Source organism: Hipposideros armiger, unplaced genomic scaffold, assembly GCF_001890085.2.
Source record: "Hipposideros armiger isolate ML-2016 unplaced genomic scaffold, ASM189008v1 scaffold_341, whole genome shotgun sequence".
Lineage (NCBI taxonomy): Eukaryota > Metazoa > Chordata > Mammalia > Chiroptera > Hipposideridae > Hipposideros > Hipposideros armiger.
The window spans coordinates 1,372,999-1,396,570 of NW_017731691.1; the positions used below are offsets into that span (position 1 = coordinate 1,372,999).

Here is a 23,572-nt window from a genome sequence, read left to right on the forward strand (position 1 = left end):
TCATTGTCATAAAAAGTATTTTGGATAAAGAATTTAATGCTTAAAGAAATGGCATAGGCAGTTTAATAAGATTTTTGGAACCTGGGTTGTGAATGGGGTGAAATGTACTGCTCATTTTTTTTTTGCAATTTGAAAAATAGGTTTAGTTTGTTTACATGATAATTTTTAATTTCTCCATTTTTATAGGGTTTATTGCCGGAAACACAAGAAAACTGCACATAACTCTGAAGGTACGTCTGTCTTTTAGCCACTTTTCAATTTCAAGAAGAAATTTGAGTAAAATATAAGTGAATTATACTATATTAATTTTTATCATAAGATATATCTCAATATTGAATACATTTCAAAGAATTAAGAAAAGCGTTAGGATAAACTAATGTACAGTACTGAAAAAGATCTGCATTTTTAAGAAAACTTTTATCCCAGAGTTCTTGTAAAGAAGTTCATCAAGAATATATCTTTAGTTAGAAATGGTAGCAGTTATGAATTTCTGTGTTTATGTAAATATGTTAGATTATACAGTTAATAATTGGGCTACTGTCAGATATAAAAATGTGAACTGGGGATACATTTTGTGATCACCAGGCTTTCTGTTCAATATTCATTCACATTGTAGTACTTTTTAAAAATACAGACATGTGCATAAGAATTTATAAATGTAAACCTAAAATTAGTTTATAGTTTGTTTCCACCTAAGTTTATGCAAAACCAGGTTAGTCGTGTTTATTTATGTTAGCCAACTCGTACTTGATGTTTAAAAAGTATGGAAATGTCCTCAAATTGAATTGTGATTTATTTCAAAAACTTTTCAAACAGGTGGCTTTGGTACTTTTACTAGCAATATAAAAAGACTTAGATTTAATCTGACATTGTTCTAGCCTTTCATTTAGATTAAAGATCTTTAAAGTTTTGTTAGCTTCTGAGAACTTGTTGCTTAGAATTAGAGAGGTTGTTTCTTTTAGAAAGACTTATCTAATTATCAGTGTTAGCACATTAAAATTTGTGGCCCTTTTTGATTTCTCAGATCTTGGCTTTATAATGCAAAATAGTATTGTTTCCACTTCCGGACTCCAGAATAGTCTAAATACTTCAAAATTGCTGCTTAAAAATACAGTCTTTAGCAAAATCTTGTCTTTATGGTAAACGGATTGGATAAATAATAAGAACAGAATGTTTTTGAAGTGATACGTAAAGTGCAACTGATAAGCCTTTATAGTGTTTTTCTTCTTTTTTGCCTCAATTCTAGAATTGAATTGAAAAACCTTTTGTGAAAGGTTAAATGTAAGCTTTCCCACCTTTCATTACTTCAGATTTTAACAGTGTATTGATTTGATTCTCTTTAAGATTGTAGTGACCATATATGGTAAGCCAAGGATTGAGATTTATGACCTGACGAACATAAGCATATGAGCATACCGGGGCAGGATATTTGAAGATGGCAACAATGATTAATTTAGACATTCCCTATATTCTTGTAGCTGATAGTACCATCTAGTGGTAGAGAAAAGTCACTGCAGGCTACATAAAGTGGAATCATTTTGACTACCTTTTTGCTTTGAGAGACTTATTAATGAGAAAGATCTAAATTCATACTTTTCAAGATGACTTTTTAAAAGATTTTATTGGGGGGTTGGGGGAGGGGAACAGCCAAGTTGCTGTCCTTCAATCTTTGTGGAGGGCGCAGCTAGCTTAGCTCCAAGTCCAGTCGCCACCTGACTGCCCATTGGCAGCTTGCAGCTGCTCAGCTTATGGTGCCGTGTTCAATCTTAGTTGCGGGTGGGTGTAGCCCACTCTCCCATGCGGGAGTTGAACCGGAAACCTTGTTAGGAGCACGCGCTCTCACCAGCTGAGCCATCCTGCCACCTGTTGGCAGCTTAGCGGCAGCTCAGCTCGGGCGCAGCTGACTGGCCCATGTGGGAATCGAACTGGCGACCCTGTTGCTCAGAGCTCGTGCTCTTGACCAGCTGAGCTACTTGGACGGCCCAAGATGACCTTTCTTTTAATGTAACTGGCAAGGTTACTACAATTTAATTTGTTGAAGTTGCACTCTTTTAAAAAAATTAATGTTTTTTGGGGTGACAGTGGCTAGTAAAGTTACCTAGGTTTCAAGCATACAATTCTGTAATACGTCATCTATATATCACATTGTGTGTTCACCACCCAGAGTCAGTTCTCCTTCCATCACCATATATTTGATCCCATTTACCCTCATCTACAACTCCCCTACCCCCTTACAATTCAAATTTGTGATGCAATTGATTTGAATTTTGAGTTCCTTGTATACTTTTGTAGCACACTGGGGCCCCTTGTATTATTGATAATATATGTAGTGTATTTATACTCATATTGTAGAACTGCAAGCGTAATTTAAAAGTATTACAGAGTTTGTATTGATTGAATTTTGACTTTTATCACATTCATCTAGCTTGAATTTATTTGATATTGAGTACTTTGTCAGAAGCAGAACTTCCAATTATTTCATTTTCTAATGGGAAACATACGTTCTACTCTATGATTGTAACTTAGAATGGGGTTTATATGATTGTATTCTAGGGGCTGGTCTGTGTTTGAGAATTGTACTGCACTGGTCTGTACAGAAAAGAGGAATTGATACCTGTGGCGATTTCTTAATCATTTGTCATCTCTGTCTCAATACCTACTTTGCTAATACTTAAAATAATAAATACTATATAATTCAGTCTGTCATGTTAGTGTGCTATAACATGAACTGGTTTTAAATATTAAATTTGAGAATCTCTTTACCGTCTCCATAGTTTTTCTTTTTCCAGGATGTCATATAGTTAGAATTGTATAATATATAGTCCTTTCAGATTGGCTTCTTTCACTTAGTTGAAAATTTTTTGGAGGGGGGGATGGGGGGTTAATTGGTATATAAATACTTATGAGAAAGGATCCAATAGGCAAGAAGAGATTGAAGGTGCAGGAAGGAGGAATCAGTGCAGAAGCAGAACAATTGCCCTGTGATAGGAGGATATTTCCATTATAATAGGAGAGTATAAGTGGTTCCTATCTGGTCTGTTTTCTCTGTGAGGGAGAATATGGGGAGAGGCGGAAGGACTGGAAGTTGAAGGAGAGAGGAGAAGGTTTGAAAGAATCTTCTGTGAGGACTGGGAAGAGGAAGTTTGCCTAGAGAAATGTAAGGTTTCCAGAGTGGATTGAGGGTCTAGTTGAGGTTGGTAACCATAAGTTTATATAGTGATACCATCAGTCAGGTTGTGTGACTTTCCTCTAGCAATTCAGGATCCTAGGTGTGGCATAGAGAAAGCGGCTAGTTGGTTAATTCAGAATTGGGATTTTGCCAAGTAGGTTCAACAGAGGTAAAGGGATAGAGGAATTTAGGATATTTGCCAGAGCGAAATCTAAAATGGGGAAGTGAAAGCAGGGAAAGAAGAAACAGGAAGGAATTAAACTGGAGGTCCTGATAAGGTTGAAGAACAATGAGAATGAAAGTTTTTGGAAAGGCAACCATTTGTGGTCCCAAAATGTGTGAGACAGTGACTTCAGAGGTGGAGCTGTTTTAGGTGATTATAAAGAGTGATTATAGGGGTTGGGTAGTTGATGGACATCATTGAAGAGCAAGTGTTAGGTGTTGCTTGTATTGTCCTTGTGGACATTTGAATACACCCAGCATTGGTGGCAGGGGTTGGGATGGAGAAAAGGGCTGTGAACTGTGTGCTAAAAAAGTCTGATGGGTGAGGTATATAGAATGATTGGGAGTTGGTAACTTAGCAAGAAGGAGGGGAAGGAGATAGCATAGTCTGTGGACCAGCAGAAATGGCATCATGTGGGAGTTTGTTAGAAATGCCTAATCTCAAGCACTACCTCTTACCTACTTAATAGGAATTGCCATCTTAACAAAAGTGGTTTGTATTCACATTAAAATTTGAAAAGCTGTGGTTTTGCTGAATGACATGGATCCCAGCAGTGCAGGGCTTTTTACAAGGGTATAGAGAACTAATGGCTCGACAACCCTGTCTAGTAGAACTTACTGCTGTGACGATGGAAATGTTCTATATTTGCACCTTCCGATATGGTAGCCACTAGACACAGGTGGTTATTGAACACTTTAAAATGGTGTAGTGCCCTCCTGTTCCAAATAGAAACTTATACATTAAAAATGGATAGGAATAGCCAGAATTATATCCTACATCTTCTATATTTTTTCCTTTGTAAAAGGAAATAAATATTTTTTTAAAAAATATTTTTTTCCTGTGTGTTTAGATAATAGGTATATTTTTTACCTTTTCTTAAAGTAATATTTAAAAAAATGTCAAACATTGGTAATAGCAAATAGCTCTAGCTTGTAACTGATGCTAGCTTGTATCATCCCTAAGCGTTTTGAGTACCTACAGGAACTGTCATGACATATGAATGGTGGTTCTTTTAAAGTCATTTTCATTTAAGGGATTAAGGCCTTTGTATTTAATAATTTATGTGGAGCAAAGTAATCTGTGATAGAAAATGGCATCCAGAGTAGATGCTGAGTGTTAGCTGTTTACAGCAATAATGTGTAGAATTTAAGTCAGGGTCACGAACATAACCTCAGCTCAGTTTAGGTTCTTGAAATTGTAAGGAGTCAAATGTGTGGTTTATCATTTTTCTTAAATTACCCAAGATAGAATGTTGTGCATGGAACAAGTGCTCAAGAAATGTTTGTAACCTCTTCATTTTCTTTGGCTTGAAACTATGCACAGTATTTAATATGTCGTCTGTTTTGGGTGGTACTTCCTTCTCCTCTAGCTTCTCTTGTACTGGGTATTAGTAGAGCAAGGTGAATTAATACAATGGGGTTTCAGTTTTGGGGGTGGGGGAGGACACAATTTAGTAACCAGTATGTGACCAACTGATTAAAATACTGTGGTGACACATGGGAGTACTTAGAGATAAAAAGGCATCACGTTTGCCTCATACTCTTAAACCTTTCAGACAAAAAAGAATATTTAGAGAGAATAAATGATAAAGCACATGTGGCAAGATATAAACATTTGGGTAAAGGGAGGAATTTTTGTACAAATTTGTATAAGTCTGAAATTAAGCTAAAACGGTACTGTAGTGATAGATGCCTCAATTACAGTGACCATAAAATCCTAGGTGTTCTTAGTGTAAAGGAATCTTTTCTGTCCACCACTGGAGACTTTAGTCTTGATTTTTCAAGGACCTGGTGGATCTCCTAACAGACATTTCAGTAACTTTATATTAGAGATTGCTTGTCAAGTCATATAACTCAACATATGTTTCAGGAAAGGGAGTCACCATAGTTATATTACTATTAGAAATATGTTGAAAGCACGTTATTTGTGTAGATTCAAAGCCTTTGCCTGCTTTAATATTTCCTTAGTATTTTCTTTCCCTTGTTCATTTTCTCTAGAATATGCTACAACTTCCAACCTTCATTACTTTTATTAAATGGAAGTTTAGGGGAGATTTTAATATGGTATCAAAGTCTTTAAAAAAACCTTTTAAGTTAGGTAACATTGAATAGATTTATGAAGTACTGGAAAGGCAGTTGGATACACTGGTTGAAATGGGCTTTGCAATTAGATCTGTGTTTGAATCTTAGCTCTGCTACTTACTATTGGGTCGTTCGGGAAAGTCATAACGCATTTTTGCATTGAAAAACATAGAAAAATGCGTCATGACTTTCCCAATGACCCAATAGTTACATTATCTTGGGCAAGTTATTTAGGATCTTAGAGCCATAGATACTGTATCTGTAAAATGGGGATTTAACAAACCCACCTTATAGGATTAAATGAAACCATGCCTGTAAAGCTCTGAGCAATGTTCCTGACACATAGTGAGTGCTCAGTAAATATCACATTCTATATTATCATCGTCGTTACTATAACCCCTTGAAAACTCTTCCTATCGTTATTACCACTCATCTTGTCATGTGTTATTCCTTGGAAGATAATAGAATTTAAATTGTATTTGCGATTTAACTTGGAAAATGTTAGTAACATATTGGTATTGTGCTCTTTGCTAGATCTGATTCCATATTATTTCACTCATTCACCAGATTTATTGACTACCCATGTGCAAAGTGCTGTGCTGGGCATTATTTATTCTCATCTTGGATTTAGCACCCTTGACCAGCTTTCATTGTAAGAAATTTCAAACATATGTAGAAGTGTGTTTTAAAAAAAGCCCATCACCCAGCTTTAGCAGTCATCAGCTCCGGGCCAATCTTTTTCATCTATTGTCCTTTCCCCCACCTACTTCCTCCATCTGGATTATTTTGAATTAAATCCTAGGCATCATATTTCATTTTAGCATACTTAATTAAGAATAATATATTTTTGGGCCGGCCGAGTTAAGAGCTCTCTCAAGAGTTTGAGCTCTGAGCAACAGCGGTTCGAGTCCCAGCCCGAGCTGAGCAGCCACTGAGCTTCCAACAGGTAGCAGGATGGCTCAGCTAAAAAAAAAAAAAAAAAAAAAAATTGATGTATGCTAGATATTTATATATGCATTTATGCATATGCATAAAAGAAATCATTTATTTGATAGCTTTACTGAAAAAGCAGAATGTGGAGTTTACTAGTGACATGGTGCATTGTATTTCCACTGGAGAAGATAGGGCCAGTGACCGCCAACATTCCTTTTGTAGCAGCCCTAAAGATTCAAAGCAGAGGTGGTGATGCTTCACCTTTTTTCTTTTTCTTTTTCTTTTTTTTTTTTTAAGATTTTATTGGGGAATTGAACAGCGTTGGGGAATCGGGGAAGGGGAACAGACAAGTTGCTGTCCTTTTGTTCTTCTGTCTAGTTGTGGAGGACGTCGCTTCACTGGCCCGTGTTGGTATTATCATTGCGCTCTTTCCGGGTGAGGAAGTCGCTCACCGGCCATTGGACAGCAGCTCACGGTGGCTCACGAAAGCTCACGCCCACTGCTGGTCAGCCCCACTGCAGCCTATGCTGTCGCCGGTGACTCACAGCAGCCCAGCTCCAGGTCGAGCTGTTGTTCACCATCTTAGCTGTAGAGGGCGCAGCATCACTGGCCCTCATGTGGGATCCGAACCGGGGCCCTGCTGCTCAGAGCTGGCATCCCAAGCCAACTCCTAAACAACGCGCCAATCGGCTGGCCCTTGGCCTTTTTTCTTTACAAAAAAATCCCAAGAAACATTTATTGAGTGCCTGCTGGGTGTGGGCACATTGGGTAGTTTAGAAAAGAAGCCCCTTATGGACATGGAGCTTACAGTCTACACAAGGTATTACAAGAGTAGTAACTCACATCCTAATTGAATTTTATAGTTTACAAAGCATTTTTCACCAACATTTTCTTAAAGCGGCCTGTTTAGGAAGGTGGTATTATTACCATCTGATGCACCAGGAGGTTATGCTTTGCAGATGTTAAGTACCTTTACCAAGTTAAGGCCTAGTAAGTGGCAGCCTTCAGAGTTTCTGTCCATGGGTTCTTTCTACTTCACACTGTTAACTGATGTGAGAATTTAGGAGAGGGGAGGGAAATGGAGTTTAAACCAGGAAGGTGTAAGATGAGGAAAATACTGTATAGGAAGAAGAGAATTGGTAAAGGGAAAGGGAAGGCTTTACAATACTAGGAGGAGGAGGAAGTTAGTTTCCTGATAAATTGGTCACTCCACTCCCGTGCCTCACAGGGACTATCAGAAGGGTGACAGAAAGGGGCCTGGCCGTTCTAAAGTGACATAGACATCTGGGGGCTGTACTCATAAAGGTTGGGAATGCTTGGTACCACAGAGGACAATCTTATTTTGCCCCCTCCCTTATCAGCCTGGAGTTTTAGAATTTGCAGCTGTGAATACAAGGGTAAGCTTTTATTTTTTATCGTATTTATTTGTTTGAATAGGTATATGGGCATTGTACAAAAATCAGCAGTACAAAAGAGTACCCACTGTAAGTAAGCTTTCCTCCCCTCCTTGCCCTTGTGTCTCAGTTTCCAAATTCCTTTGCTAAAGGCAACCACTACTATCAGTTTCTTATGTATCCTTGCAGAGCAATTCTATGCATACATAAGCATGTTTAACTATCCTTTTTCTAACTGCCAGGAGCACATGGAAATGTGTGTTTCCAGGACAATGGGTATTACCACTTTAAAAGCATGTTGTAACTCACTGACATATATTTGTCCCAGCTCTGCCACTCCCTAGTGTCGTGACCTTGGGCAAAATTATTTAACCTTTCTGAACTTACTTTCCTTATCTGTAAAATGGGAGGGTGGGGATGGTGACTGATCCTGCCGCTTGGGGTTGTTGTGAGACTCAAATGAGATAATGCACATAATACCATATAGCACACATCTGGATAGTCAAAACTCAAAAACCTCAAATGTTAGCTCTTTCTATGGTATTTCCAATTCATATATCACGTGGAAAAGGGCAAGATGCAGAACTAAGCATGCTTAGTATGTCATTTGTTTGGATAGCCTTTTAAAAACACCTTGGCACATGCAGAGAAAATAATAGCTGACATTTATTGAGAGTGTCTTATGTGCCAGGCACTGTTCTAAATTATTTTCTTTACATAACTAACTCATTTCATTTAGGAACCCTCTGAGGTGGGTCTCAGGTCCAAGAACACACAGCCTATGACACATCCAGGATTCAAAACCAGGCTCTCAACCCTTGAAATTGAGGAAAGAAGCAGTTAATAGTGGTTACCTTGAGAAGCAGGGAGGGAGAGAGGGAGCAAGTAAACGGAAAACAAGAAAGGTAGGACCTCAGCTAGGAGTGCAGAGCAGGTGAAATTGGAAGGTGGAAAGGAAGCTTTTTACTTCTACGCAGATAGCCCTTTTTAAATTATTATTAAAGAAAAAAATTTTTTATGTTAAAACATTTTCACAATTTTGAATTGGGAAAAGAAAACCAATAAGTAACCATGAGAAATTTAAACAAAGGTGCTGCGACTAGCTTTGTACTCATATTTTCATGTGCATTTTCAATCTTTTTCTAAGATAAATTCCCAAAAGTAAAACCACTTGGTCAGAGTTCAGTCTTTTTAAGGTTGCCGTATTACTTTCTAGAAAGATTGTGCTAGATTATATCCGTGAGCAGTGGATTATTTTATCCCCTCCTCTGACCACATCGGATGTTATAAATTATTTTAGTTACAAAGGTAGTACATTGCCCATTGTTTAAAAAATTGAAATAGTACAATAGTACTTTTAAAATTAGCGTAATTTAAAAAACCCTCTCTTTACCCCGAAATCACATTCTCTAAGAGTACCTAGTAGTAACAGTTTGGTGCATATCTTCCCAGAGACATTTTTACATACAAACTTATATATATGCACATGCATACTTTTTAAAACTACAGTGGCTGCATAGTATATATACATAATGTTATGGAACTTGCTTTTTTCATTCTGTGGTGTATCACAGACATCCTTTCCTGTCAATGCATACAGGTAGACCTCATTTGTAACAGTTGTGTTATATCCCATAAAATAAATAAAACAGTAGTTTATTTAAGGATTTCTCTGTTAAGAAAAATCAGTTATATCTATTTTTTTTTCACAAAAACAAAACTGCATTGATCTTTCTTGTACATAATGCGCTTATGTATATAGATGAGTGTTCTTGAAGATAGAATCCTAGAAATGAGGTTGCCAGGTGAAAGGGTCTCTGCACTTAACATTGGGAATAAGTACTGTCACATGTACCCAGTTTATGCTCCCATGAATAGTGTATGAGAGTGTCCAGTTCCCCACATCTGTGCTGGATATTATCAGTCTTTAATTTTTGCCTGTCTGATTATTTCACTTCATTTCCATTTCTCTTATCACCAGTGAGGTTGGGCTTCTGCTCATGATTTCTTTGAAGTCAGTTGTATTTCTTCTTTGAATTGCCAGTTCCTATCCTTTGCACATTTTTCTCTTGAGGGTTCTCTTTTTAAAATTGATTTGTAGCACTCTCTGTAATATAGATATTCATTCTCTGTAACTAAATGCAAATGATTTCCCAATTTATCATTTGTCTTTTCATTTGGCTTATGGTGCCTGTGCCATGCAAAAGTTTGTAAGTTTTAGTCAGACCTCTCAGTCTTTTTTCCTTTATGGCTTCTTAGGTGTCCCAACCCCAGGATTATAAAAAATATTCTCCATTTTTTTCTTTTACATTTATAGTTTGTTATTTTATGATTAGATTTTTTTGATCCATCTCTGAATTTTTTTCATATGTTATGAGGAAAAGAATCTCAGTTTTTTGGAAATGGATAGCCAGTTGTGCCATCATGTCTTTTCCCTCCTCATTTGAAATGCCACCATTATCATACTCTGAATTTCATATGCATGTGGGTCTGTTTTCACCCTTGCTTTCTCTTCTGCTGATATATATCTGTTCCTGTGCCAGTATTTTCACTGCTGTTGCTTTATAGTATATTTTGGTATCTTTTTTAAAAAGGATAATTTTGTGTATTGTACATTTGCTCTTCCAGAAACTATGGAATCAACTTTTAAGTTTAATTTTATTGGAGTTTCATTAAATTAGGTTAGCGAGAACTGATATCATTCTAATGTTGATCCCTTTCATCTGGAAGTATGGTCTGTCTCAACACTTTTGTGAGGCTTCTTTTATATTTTTACTTCTAACACATTTTTGTTGGGTTTATTGTAGCTTTTTATAACTATTTTAAGTGTGTTTTTGATAGGTAAAATTGATATATCACTTAATTTTCACTGCTTTGATTCTAGAGAAGTCACATTTTCTAAAAGTATGGTTACTTACATTCTGTGAATTATTTAAATGAACCCATGCTTGATTCATTTTTCTGTTGCAGTCTTAATCTTTTATGAGCTTATGTCATAGGTACAGCAGATATTTTTCTAGTTGCCTTTTAATTGTATCAGTTTTTTTTTACTTTCAGAAGTTTTAAAGTCTAATATAGTTAAATCTATCACTCTCTTTTGTTTTTTTTTTAATATTGCTGTTAAAGCCCCCCCAAATTTTATACTGAATGATTCCATATTTAGGACAAATATGCCATGTGGAAAACTAACCATGTTGATCTGATAATAAATCAGTTAACTAATTTCTTTATAGATGTTTAATAATTATAGTGTTAGTGATTGTCTTCATTGTAAGTAACACTTATGTATATTACATATATGATTACAATATTTATTAGAATGATTGAAACGTTTGGTTATGATTTTTTCATTTCAAGGTTTTTAATTTGGGGCAAGTGTAAGTAATTCTAACAGCTTAAATAAAATTCTACGTGTCAAAATTTGTCAGTTGGAATGTTTAAATAGGTGGTGTGTTCCGATATGAAATTTGCTATAGGGTTAAGATCAGAAGACATCTTTAATTGACTTGTTTGGCTTCACAGGGAGATTTATTCACATAAATTTATCTCATTGCCTGTTAAACTATCCAGTAACTTTTACCTTTCCCCCTTTTTTTCTCCTCAAATCCTACCCTAGTTATGTGAAGTTGTATTGATACAAATTTGTAATAACTGTTTTGCAAACAATCTAATGTTCTCAGTTCCTAAGTTTATGTATTTCATTCAGTATACTAATTGTATTGCCCTTATTTTATCATAATGAATGTGCATCTATTTCTAAAAAAACGCAAAAAACAACAAAAAAAACTTTAAAATATTTATTAGGAAAGATCAGTATAGGAGTTGATATGCTTACTCATTGAGAAATTAGTCCCTGGAATTGTAGTTAATAACTTACTGCACAAGAAGAAATGAGAAAGGTATTAGAGCTGTGCCTAACACTTTCTCTTGTTTGACCCTAAGTTTAACTTGACCCTAAGTCAAGTTAACATTTGATTTTTTAATACCTTCTTGAGCACTAAATACATTGTCTTATATACAGGAGGCCCTCAAATAAAATATTTGTAGTGAATAACTGAATGAAACACCTTCTATTAATGGTAGAAATCCTTTTCAAATTGCTGGAAAAAAAGTTGTAAATTTCTACATAAATTTCGTTTAATCCATTAAAGTCTATACAGCTAACCTGCAACATAGCTTTTCTACCTCTTATGTTAGAAATTCCTCTTATAATTACTATTTGTTTAATTACTTGATCAGTTGGTTAGTTTATTTGTAGATGACTTTCTTGTTGAATTTGATCATTTGATTTTCATGATAGTTTAAAGAGCTATCTATGTAGAGCAGTGCTGTTCAATCGACTTTTCTGCCGTGATAGAAACATTCTATGTCTATGATGTCCTGTAGGGGCTCATTTTGCCAATGTCACTAATAAGTACTTGAAATGTGGTCAGTGTGACTGAGAAACTGAAGGTTTAATTTTATTTAATTATAAATGATTTAAGTTTTTAAAAACCTCATGTTGCTAGTGGCTACTATATTTGGATAGTTCTAAAAATTAACTTATTCGAGTTTAGAAATATTTACTGAATCGTATGCATAGTCAAGATCATAAAACTCATTTTTATAGAATTGTAAATTCGATGAGTCATTAATTTTCCAATGATTATAAAGAAACAATTTTTATTTGATTTTTTGTTGCATTTTTATGAAACATTAGGTTGCTGTATCAAATATACCATAGACCATTTCATTCTAAGGAGAAACCTATGGTCCATTAACTAATGCTCATTTTAAGATTGGTTCATTTTAAGCTTTTGTTCATTTTTAAGCAGCTGATTTAGAAGAAAGTTTTAATGAACATGAACTGGAGCCCTCATCACCTAAAAGTAAAAAGAAAAGCCGCAAAGGAAGGCCACGAAAAACTAATTTTAAAGGGCTGTCGGAAGATACCAGGTCCACATCCTCCCATGGAACAGATGAAATGGAAAGTAGTTCCTATGTAAGTAGAAAAGCATTGGATGCTTACTTTCCGTTGCATCATAAATATTTCATTTAACCCGTGGTTATAGGTAAAACTCGTCATTTGAAATGTTAACTAAGCTTGAGGTACTGATAGCATATTAAAGTTTCCTTTCTCTTTTACGTTTGCAGAGAGATAGGTCTCCACATAGAAGCAGCCCTAGTGACACCAGGCCTAAATGTGGATTTTGTCACGTAGGGGAGGAGGAAAATGAAGCAAGAGGAAAGCTGCATATATTTAATGCCAAAAAGGCAGCTGCACATTATAAGTGCATGGTAAGCTGGTACATTTTTTATTTGCTTTTAAACCCAAGTTTTTTGAAAAACATTTAACTAGGAACCAAATATGGCACTCCCCCCCACCAGCATTATTGTTTTTACAATTATGAATAGTATATCCTATAATCCCAAATCTTTATCATAAACTTTAATTTTTTTTAAATAGAGCCTTTGTGATTTAGTAGGATTTAAATTAATCCTAATTATAGTTCCCATATTCCAGATAATCCACAAATAACTCTTTCATAGCTATAAAAATTTCAGTTCTGTAAACTTGTCATGAAAGATAAGTTCACTCTCCACTATAACCTAGTAAATGTCTCTTAGCTATACTTCACTCACTGTATTGCAGTTATTCATTTTATGATCCTCTCTTCACTAATAGACTTTTTACTTCCTTAAGGATAAGAACTGTGTCTTATCTTTGCATCCTTAGATCCAGGTCTGACATACAGTATACATAAACGTTTTTGAATTAGATTGTATTGAATTACTCATCTCATTTATAGGTTTGAAAATATTGGGTTGTCGGAAAAGTCATGACGTACTTTTTGCATGTTTTTCATTGCAAAAATGCATCATGACTTTTCCGACAACCCAGTATAGATTATGTATAGCAGAGGCTCTTAACCAGAGATGCATATTAGATTTACCTGGGGAACTTCTTCCAAAATATGAACCCATGAAATAGATCACAAACATAACTGGTTTGGGGGAAAGAAATCCTCAGGTGATTCTGATCTGCATCTATGATTAAACTTTACCAATTTGAAACTATTCTTTAAAACTGTGGGAATGTAAAACAGTTGAGATGACAGCATGACACTGTTGAAATCTTCACTGCTTAATGAAGTATTGAATCTTGGCTCCACACTGGCAACCTTAGTTTTATTTCTTTGTCTTTATTTCAGGTTATATTTTATTTTATTTTATTTTTTAATTGGGGAATTGGGGGATGGGAACAGCTCTGGGGAATTGGGGAAGGGGAACAGACAAGTTGCTGTCTTTTTGTTCTTCAGTCTAGTTGTGGAAGACGTTGCTTCACTGGCCCAAGTTGGCACCATCGTTGCGCTCTTCCTGGGCGAGGTGATCAGTCACTGGCTTCTGGACAGCCGCTCACTGTGGCTGCTGGCTGCTCATGCTGGCTGCTGGCTACACGGTAGCCCATGGCAACCCACTGCAGCAGGGGCTGCAGCCTACGCCGTTGACAGTGACTCATGGCAGCCCAGCTCCAGGTTGAGCTGTTGTTCAGCATCTTAGCTGTAGAGGGCAGTGTCACTGGCCCTCATATGTGGGATCCGAACCAGGGCCCTCTGGCGTCCCAAGCCAGCTCTTAACCAATGTGCCACTCGGCCAGCCCTTGGCTTATATTTTAATCAGACATGGGAATTTATTTAAACTATTTTAATCAATACTTGATTACTAGGGAAAAGTAATCTTTCTCGGGATATTAAAGTAATACAACACATTTGTTATTATGTTTAATGTTTTTCTCAAAAGGATTCTGAATATTAAATATTCTTGCACTTTTCTTCTCTAGTTATTTTCTTCTGGCACAGTCCAGCTCACAACAACATCAAGAGCAGAATTTGGAGATTTTGATATTAAAACTGTACTTCAGGAGATTAAGCGAGGAAAAAGAATGGTCTGTGGTTTTATATTTATGCTATGCATCGTTTCTCTTCTGACTTTCTGCTTTAAATTTAGAACACATCTCAAATTTATACAGTCATCAAAAAATTTAATATAAAGTAGTTCACATGTTAAAGCACAGTATATATTTGACTTATTTGTAATATAATAAAGGATGCTGATATTTCTGAAACTTATTCCTCTTTGTAACTTCATTACTTACATATTCTACTAAGATTTATATTTCAGGGTATTTGAGAGTCTTTTAATAAAATAAATTAAGATGTGAATGTGACATACCTTATTAAGTTTAAAATGTTAGTATTGTTGAAGCTTGCCTAAAGAAAAAATTCCATAACTCTAATAGAGCATTGAGAACCTCCCCACATTGTTATTCATTCTTTTTTGAATAAAAGGAAAAGATTTCTTTCAGATCCTTCTGTTTAGTTAAAGTTCACACAATTATGTCTCTTAAAATGTTTATCATAGGTTTAAAGTTTTCTTTAAAATGTGCCTAAGCCTCATGTTTTTAAACATACAAATTACTAATAAATAGCTTTAAGAAACATTGGCATCTTGATCACTTACTCCTTATAGTTTAAGAATATTATAAAATGTCAATGGAATGCAGAAATCTTTTCTTTAAGACAGCAATTGTCTCTAGAAATGACTTTAATTTTTGAATTTTTTATTGTGAAAATTTGCAAACATATCAAAACTAGAAAGACTAGTAACACACGTCTATCCATCACCTCGACTCATCAGTTATCAAGAATTTGCGGCACTCGTTTCATCTATGCCCATTAATCTTGTTGCTTGAAGTATTTTAAAGCAGAGCTGAGACTTCATATCATTTCACCTCTACATATTTCAGTATGTATCTCTTAAAAGTTGGACATTTTCTTACCTAACCACAGTGTCATTACACTTTACAAATTAACAATGAGTCCTCAGTGTCATGTAATACCCAGTTTGTATTTGTATTTCCCCTGTTGTCTCAAAACTATCTTTTTTAAGCTTATTTGTGTGAATCAGAACCCGGAGGAGGTTCACACTTTACATATGGTTGTTATATATCCTTTCAGTGATCCAGGGCACGCCCTCCCCCGTCTTGGTTGTTTCTGCTTTTGCTTTGTTGTATACCATTGGCTTGTTGAAGAAAATGAATTGATTGGCCTGTAGACTATACCACATGTTTTATTTGTCTGTTTGCTTTTTCATGATGCCATTTAACTTGTCCCTCTACCCGCCAGATTTTCTTTTAAAGTGGAAGTTAGATGTAAAGGCTTGATTAGATTCATTTTCAACATTGTTGGGAGGGTAAGAATGCTTCACAGGTGAGACTCTATCATCCATATTTTATCACATCAGACAACTCATAATGTCTGATCCTTGGATTCAGGTGGTGAGTCTGACCCCTCTGTTATGAAATGCCCCTTCAGCCTTTTATCTAGTGGTTTCAGACCTTGATTATCTCTGTCTGAATCTATTAGAAATGACCCTTTCTTTTTGGAACTGCATTCTTGAAGGTGTGAAGAATGTTGATATTCTATGTTCCATTTAAATCCAGTTCAGCTAAATGATATTTTGATTACTCCTTCTGAAACTCCTTTAAAACAGAATGTAGAGAGTAAAAAAAATAAGGGAAAAATCACTTCATCATATACAGAGCAATGTTGTTGTTTCATGTAGCCAAAGTCCAACTAGGTGACTGGGATAACAATTCGTTCTCTTGATCAACTTATTTACCTCTGCACTGTTGAGTGTCAGTGCAATCACTAACCTAGCACTTCCCCAAGTGTGCTCCAAAGGAAATTAGTCCATCAAGTTGCTCCCCCAGCCCTCCAAAAATAAAGGTCATCTGGAGTTCAATAAACTTGGGAACTGTTTACCCTCTTTCCTGGAGAAAAGGCTGTGAGAAGCTCTGCATTCAAGCAATCTGTTTAAAACTAGCAGTTCTCAAACTTCATTGATGATGAGATTCTTTAGTCAGCAGTCGCCTTTTAATCTCAGAACATGTATGAAGCAAGGCTAATCTAGGCCAAACTGAGAAGTCTTGAAAAGGTTTCAGCCCCTTCAGTGTCCCTCTGCCCTTTTCCCTACTTGGTAGCAATCCCTCCCTGGGAAGAATTGCTTTCCTGTCTTCTTTCTCATTCTTTCTCCCTGTCATAATAGGAAAGTAACTCATCCCAGGGAGGAAAAGAACTGACCACTAAAATATAGAATATCATTCTTTTTGTGTTTGGCAGTATTAAGAAGTATCTTATTTATGTTTAGATGTCAGGTCTCTGGTGGTTAGCACAGTTAAATAATGGAAACATCATGGGATGCCTTAATATTAGAAAGTCTATCTAAATATGGTTTAAATTGTATTATTTAATATGTCTGCTATACAATAAGTTCAGTGCTTTCTTTTTTAATAGAAAATTGGCTTTGTAAGCTGGAATGTTTGGCTAAAATAGAAAAAATAAGTTTGCATAAACTTTGAAATACTTCTTATGACTATTCTTTCTCTTCTCTTAAACAGAAATGTACACTTTGCAGTCAGCCCGGTGCTACTATTGGATGTGAAATAAAAGCCTGTGTTAAGACTTACCATTACCACTGTGGAGTACAAGACAAAGCTAAATACATTGAAAATATGTCACGAGGAATTTACAAGTAAGAGAACAATTTTCCTAAACTTGTCAGTAAGTAACTGCCCTTAAGTAGACAACATCAGTTTTACTTGATTACTGTTTTTAGATGGTATCCAGCCATGTATAGAATACTGAGGACTCCGTATAAGAAATGAGTACTGCAATTAGCATTTTCTTCTGACTACACATCTCTGGATTAACATTCATTCAACCAGCATTTGTGATGCTTACTATGTGCCAGTCATCGTGCTATGAGCTGGACATACAATAGTGATCAAAACAGACACAGACTATACCTTTATGAAGCTCACAGTCTAGTGGGAGAGACATTAATTAAGTGGCCACATAACTAAGCATATAATTACAAAGTACATAATTGTCATAAAGGATACGTTACAAAGTACTACAAGAACATATAACAAGGAGGACCTAACCTAGTCTGTAGTGGGGGGGGGCGAGGGGGGGTAGGAATTTCCTTAAGGAAATAGTGCTTAAGCTGAGATTAGAGGGCAAAAATGAATGTGGGTGATGGAAAGTGTTCTAGGCAGAGAATGGGACAGAAACAAGGGTGCAAATGGGGAGGTGAGTTAGGAGGCTGCTGCTGAGGGTCCAGGTGAGAATTATTGGGAGCTTAGGATAGGATAAGGTTGTAATGATAGAAGTCGAAAGATACTCTTGGAAGAATGACAAAAGAGTAAGGTTTGGAGATTTGAGATTTTATGTTACTTATTTTTATGGGTCCTCCACTTAAAACCTGTGCTGCTTTAGGCTAGTGGTATCAATGTGCATCTATAACAGTTCCATTTATTTAGTCGAATGGAAAACAAGTTGGTAGGGATCCCTAAATTTTTTATTTGCCTTTGCACATTGTAAAGCACTTCTTCACTCTCACATTCTCAGTATGCAATAAACCAGTGACTCAGGGTCTACTCTTCCATGTTCAAAGCTGTTTACATAAGCAGTCACCAAGTCATTTGGGTGACTGCATGAGGTGCTCTGGCTGTATTATAAAATTTGCCAAACTTTCTTTAATAATAAAGGCACAGATGTTTTCCAAGTGAGTTCTATAAAGCCTTTAAGGAACAGATAATGTCATTTAAAGAGGTTCAGCACATAACAAAAGATGGGAAACTTCTTGGTTCATTTTGTAAAACTTGCATAACTGTGACACCAAACGTAACAAAGATAGCATTTAAAACAAAAACAAACAAAAAACTGTAGACCAGTCTTACTTTTATAAAAAATATATACACCCAAATCCTAAATAAAATACAAGAAAATCAAATGCAGTGCTATATTCTAACAATTTAAAGACTTAAAAATTAGGAAACATATTAATGTGATCCATTATAATTAATAGCATAAATTTAGAAAAATCCTATCACCTTCCTGGTAGATGGTGAAAAGACATTTGATACCATTCAACATCCATTTCTGAATTTTAAAGTAAGTTAACAAGAGTGCTCTTGGTAAGCTAGGAGTCTTAATAGAGTATTTATGAGAAAACAACAGCAAATAGCCTATTTAGTGTTAGAGTAAAAGGACAATGGTTCTTAACCAAGGCTGAGCCTCAGAATCATATGGGAGTAGATAGGGCCCTATTTAGAAATGTTCTTTGCCTGGGCCCCACCCTTAGAGATGTCAATTCAGTGGGTTGAGGCCTAACCCATATATTTTGATGACTTCCCAGGTGATTCTCATGTTCATCTTTACTTGAGAACCGCTATACCAGTACACTTCCATTCAGCTTAGGAACAAGATAAGGGTGCCATCTATGTTACTTTGAACATTCTTCTGGAGGGTTAAACCCGTGCAACAAGAAAAGGAAGAAAAACATATAATATTGTAGACGAAAAAAAATGGTCAATGTTATTGATATCATTGTATACCAAGAAAATCCAAAGGAATCACCTCGGAATTTATTAAAATTAATAAAAGCTCCATAAGGTCACTACATATGAGACAAACTTTTAAAAACAGTTTAAGTATTAACTAGTTAGAAATGTAAAAGAAAAACGGCCACCTCCCACCCCACACACAAACACACACTAAAGGCGAACCTTTTCTTTAAAAAAAAATGCATTTTACACAGGACCCAGATGAATGTCAAAATATATTATGCTCCTTAATAGAAACACTCAACATTAAAAGAGACCTATTCTTCCCAAATTAATCTGTACATTTAACACAATTTTGATGCAATCCAAAGTTCGACAGTTTTATCTAGAAGAGTAAATGTGATATTATTTTCTAGTAGTAATGATCAAGTTACCGTACATAACAGGGAAAAAATTAGAAGCTTAAATGAGATAGAAGTTTGTTTCTCCCCCAAAAGACATCCAGAGGAAAGCAGTGCAGATGCACTAGGCAGCTTTGCAGTGCCATTGGGGACCCAGCTGGCCTTCCTTCTGCTCTCCCATCCTTGGAGTCTCCTTCCATAGGAAGTAGGAGGAAGCAGGAGCAAAGGAAAATGGAAGGACAAAGTGGCTGTTCCCTCAGCTGAGCCGATCTTTACTCACCCTTCTTGGATGTTCCTCACACACTTCTGCTCAGTGTCTCATTTGTCAGAATGTAATCACGCGTCCAAGGGAGGCTGGGAAACGTACTCTTGGCGGGCCTATTACTACCCAAATAAAATCTGGCTTAGTACTGCTGGGGGAAGGGGAGAGAAGGGACTTGCAGTAGTCACCCAGGCTTCATCACATGCAGTCAAGATATTTTTTAATGCCATTGAGAGGAAAAATTCCCCATAGACATCAACACCTATTATACAGCAATTAAAACAGTATGATACTGGCATAGTGACAAAGGTCACAAGAAATAGATCCATGTCTTTGTTGGAATCTTATAAATAATTACAGTAGCATTTTGTATCCATGGAGATGGGATGGGATAGATTATTCACTACCTGATATCTATACAATTGGATCTCTATTTAGAAAACTTAATTTGGATCTTTAGCTCAGACTATATACCCTAATATAGATTCTCGATGGATTAAAAATCTAATTTAAAAAAACTGAGTAGGAAATACAGGAGAATTTTTCTATAATCCAGTATAGAAGCCCTTTCAAATCATGATAGGAAACTCAGAAGCTTTATTTGACTACATTAAAATTAGACTACATAAAGAGAACTCCAAATCATTAAGAAAAATGCCACCTGATTAAAAAGGCAAAAGGACACGAACAGGCAATTGATAGAAGAAATAGCCATGGGTTGGTTATAAGCATGTGAAAAACTGTTCAACCTTATTAGTAATGAAGGAAATGCAAATTAAAACAAGATCTTAGCAATTTTTGCCTATCAGATGGGCAAAGATTAGTAGGATTCATATGATCTAATGTAAGCTAGGTTCTGGAGACAGAGGCATTCTCATTAGATGTTCAGATAGAATGTAAATCCATATAGCTTTTAGGAGAGCGATTTATCACTGGAGACCAAACCTTGAAATAATGCATTTGCTACTAGTCTGCCTGTAGGAATTTATCTCAGGGAAGTGAGCAGACAACAGTACAAAGATGTATGCACAAGAAGTTTCATTTCATTGTTGTTAATGATTGCTGCAGTACCCACTAGGGCATCTTAGAATCGACTATCCTGAGGACTGACAGGATTACCACAGATGGCATCAGTCTACTCATAATGGATATTGACAGGAAATGCAGCTTGCCAACAGGGCAGCATCAAATATTCCTCTTCTGTGGGAGTCTTTGCAGCAGTCAGTGTAGAGTACAGCTCAGGTCAAATAAGACAGGACACATGGAGTGGGCATGGTTTTCACCCTGGCTTAAAAGCCTCATAACCCCACTGGAGACAGCACCTCTCATGACAGTTACATAGGCATAGGTAATTTGCAGGTTATGCCACACTGTAAGAGGCCCAAAGGTATGGCTTCTTTTCAGGATATTTTATCATTTCCCCAATCAAGATGCAGCTTACCAGTTGGGGGGTAACATAGCTTAGTAAAATCATTGGCACACCCATTTTAAGTTGCCGGCGGAACAGGGCCAGAGAGTGAACGAAAGATGAAATTGTCATGCAGAATGGGAAAAGATTTTTGTTAACCTTTCTCCCACAATAGCAAAAATTAAAATAACCAGAATGTTCATCAGGAGACTTAATAAATAAATTCTTGTTCATGCATTTAGTGGAATACTGTACCTAGCTAGAGAATGTAGTAGATCCACGTGTGCAGTCATGGAGAGGTATTTCTATGATAGAGCAAAGGTGAAAAACCAAGTTGTATAGTCCTATTTTAGCACATAAAAGGTACACATGTACACACATGTACAAGATATGTGTATGTGTTTGTATCCTTAGAAAAATATCCAGGAGTATATTCAGTAAACCTAACGGTTGTTGCCTCTCATTCGTTGCATAAAGATGGAGGTGAAGAGGCAATTTTACATTCTTTATACTGTGGTGTTTGGATATTTTTATGAGCAATACATTATTAAAGTAGCCATTAATGTTTTAAAATAACAGGCCCATTTAACTGTCTAAAATCAGATATATGGAGAATTAGTGTTTTTATTTTATTTATTTATTTGTTTGTTTGTTTGTTTATTTATTTATTTATTTATTTTTTTAGCTTAGACATTCTGCCTCCTGTTGGCAGCTCAGCGGCAGCTCAGCTCGGGCCGGGCATCAAACCGCTGTTGCTCAGAGCTTGCACTCTTGAGCGGGCTCTTAACCAACTGAGCCACTTGGCCAGCCTGAATTAGTGTATTTAAATATAAATTTTATTTAGATATTTTTATTATAATAGTTATTCATTTTTATTTTGGGAAAAAATGGAATATATAGGTAAGGGGGGAAAAAACTTAATGTCAATTTTAATTCTGCCACCAGAAATAATTGTAAATTTTGGAATACTTTCTTCAGACATTTGTATGAGTGTGTGTGTGTGTGTGTGTGTGTGTGTATGTGTGTGTGTGTGTATGTGTGTATGAACAAGATTGTCTTATATATCCTGTTTTATAATCTGTTTCCACTTACTATACTGGAGACATTTTTTTTCTGTGACATTAAAGTTTTACATCATCATTTTAATGGTTGTGTAGTATTCCATTGCATGGGTATCTCAGTTGAATTCTATTTTTTAGACATTTAAGTGGTTTTTACTTTTTAACTATTGGAAAACCATGTTTCAGTGACCATCTCTAAACAAAAATATTTACACTGGCACCCATGATTAATTGAATTGCTCTTTTTATTTTTTCACATTGAAATTTGTTTCTAAAACTTATAATGTGGATTTCAGATTATTTTATCATAGAGACCATTGAGTTCAAATGATAGTCCATATGCAAGTAGTTTTGGGATAGAAGAATGGACCAATAGGAAGAAATTCAGGGAGGAATATTTCTGAATGAAGTGCCTTTCTCCTACATGTGGCTTTCCTTCTTTACCAGGCCTTTCTGGATCCTGAATATATTCATATTAAAAGGGCAAGGGAAGATTATATCATGATTTTTTTAAATTGTTTTATTGTCTTTATGATATTTTCAAACTATTTAAATATGTTTTTTTTAAAAATATCAGTCTCCCACCATAAAAAGTGAGTTCTGTGATAGCAGTGATCTTGCTGTTTTGCCAGCCGACCCCTGTGGCCTTGGTGTCTAGACCGGTGAAGGATACATAATGGGCCTATGGGGAATAGTCCTTGAGTGAAAAATAATTTCATAAAAAGATTACAATTTGTTCTAATAACTAAGGGCTTATCCTTATAGTTAAAACTCTATTATAAAACTGTTCAAAAGTATACAAAAATAGAATAGTATAACGGCTCCCCTTCTCAGCAGGCACCAGGTTATTGCCACAGCTCTTTCATCTGTTTTCTTTCTGAGGCAGTGGTTTTCAACCTGTGGGTCGCGACCCCTTTAGAGGTCGAACGACCCTTTCACAGGGGTCGCCTAAGACCATCGGAAAACAAAAAGATATTTACATTATGATTCATAACAGGAGCAAAATTACAGTTATAGAGTAGCAACGAAAATAATTTTATGGTTGGGGTCACCACAACATGAGGAACTACTGTATTAAGGGGTTGCGGCATTAGGAAGGTTGAGAACCGCTGTTCTGAGGTATGTTGAAGCAGAATACCAGATTTCTTGTCACTTTATCGCCACATACTTCAATATACATCTCTTAAAAATATGTTTGTTCCTTACCTAATCACTATGCCATTATCATACTTTTTAAAATTAACAAGAAGT

The 23,572-nt window shown here is 35.9% G+C and overlaps 1 protein-coding gene across 4 annotated transcripts in view; it reads left to right on the forward strand.

Moving 5' to 3' along the window:
• PHF6 (PHD finger protein 6) overlaps window positions 1–23,572 on the forward strand; it is a 53,197-nt gene that overhangs the window by 19,794 nt on the left and 9,831 nt on the right. For 3 of the 4 annotated variants that reach the window (XM_019661240.1, XM_019661237.1, XM_019661238.1), the window contains exons 5-9: window positions 187–230; window positions 12,612–12,781; window positions 12,934–13,077; window positions 14,621–14,725; window positions 17,240–17,373. In XM_019661240.1, the coding sequence (XP_019516785.1) occupies window positions 187–230; window positions 12,612–12,781; window positions 12,934–13,077; window positions 14,621–14,725; window positions 17,240–17,373 (597 nt within the window). The remainder of the gene's footprint in view (window positions 1–186; window positions 231–12,611; window positions 12,782–12,933; window positions 13,078–14,620; window positions 14,726–17,239; window positions 17,374–23,572) is intronic. The other variant, XM_019661241.1, reaches the window with a different exon arrangement.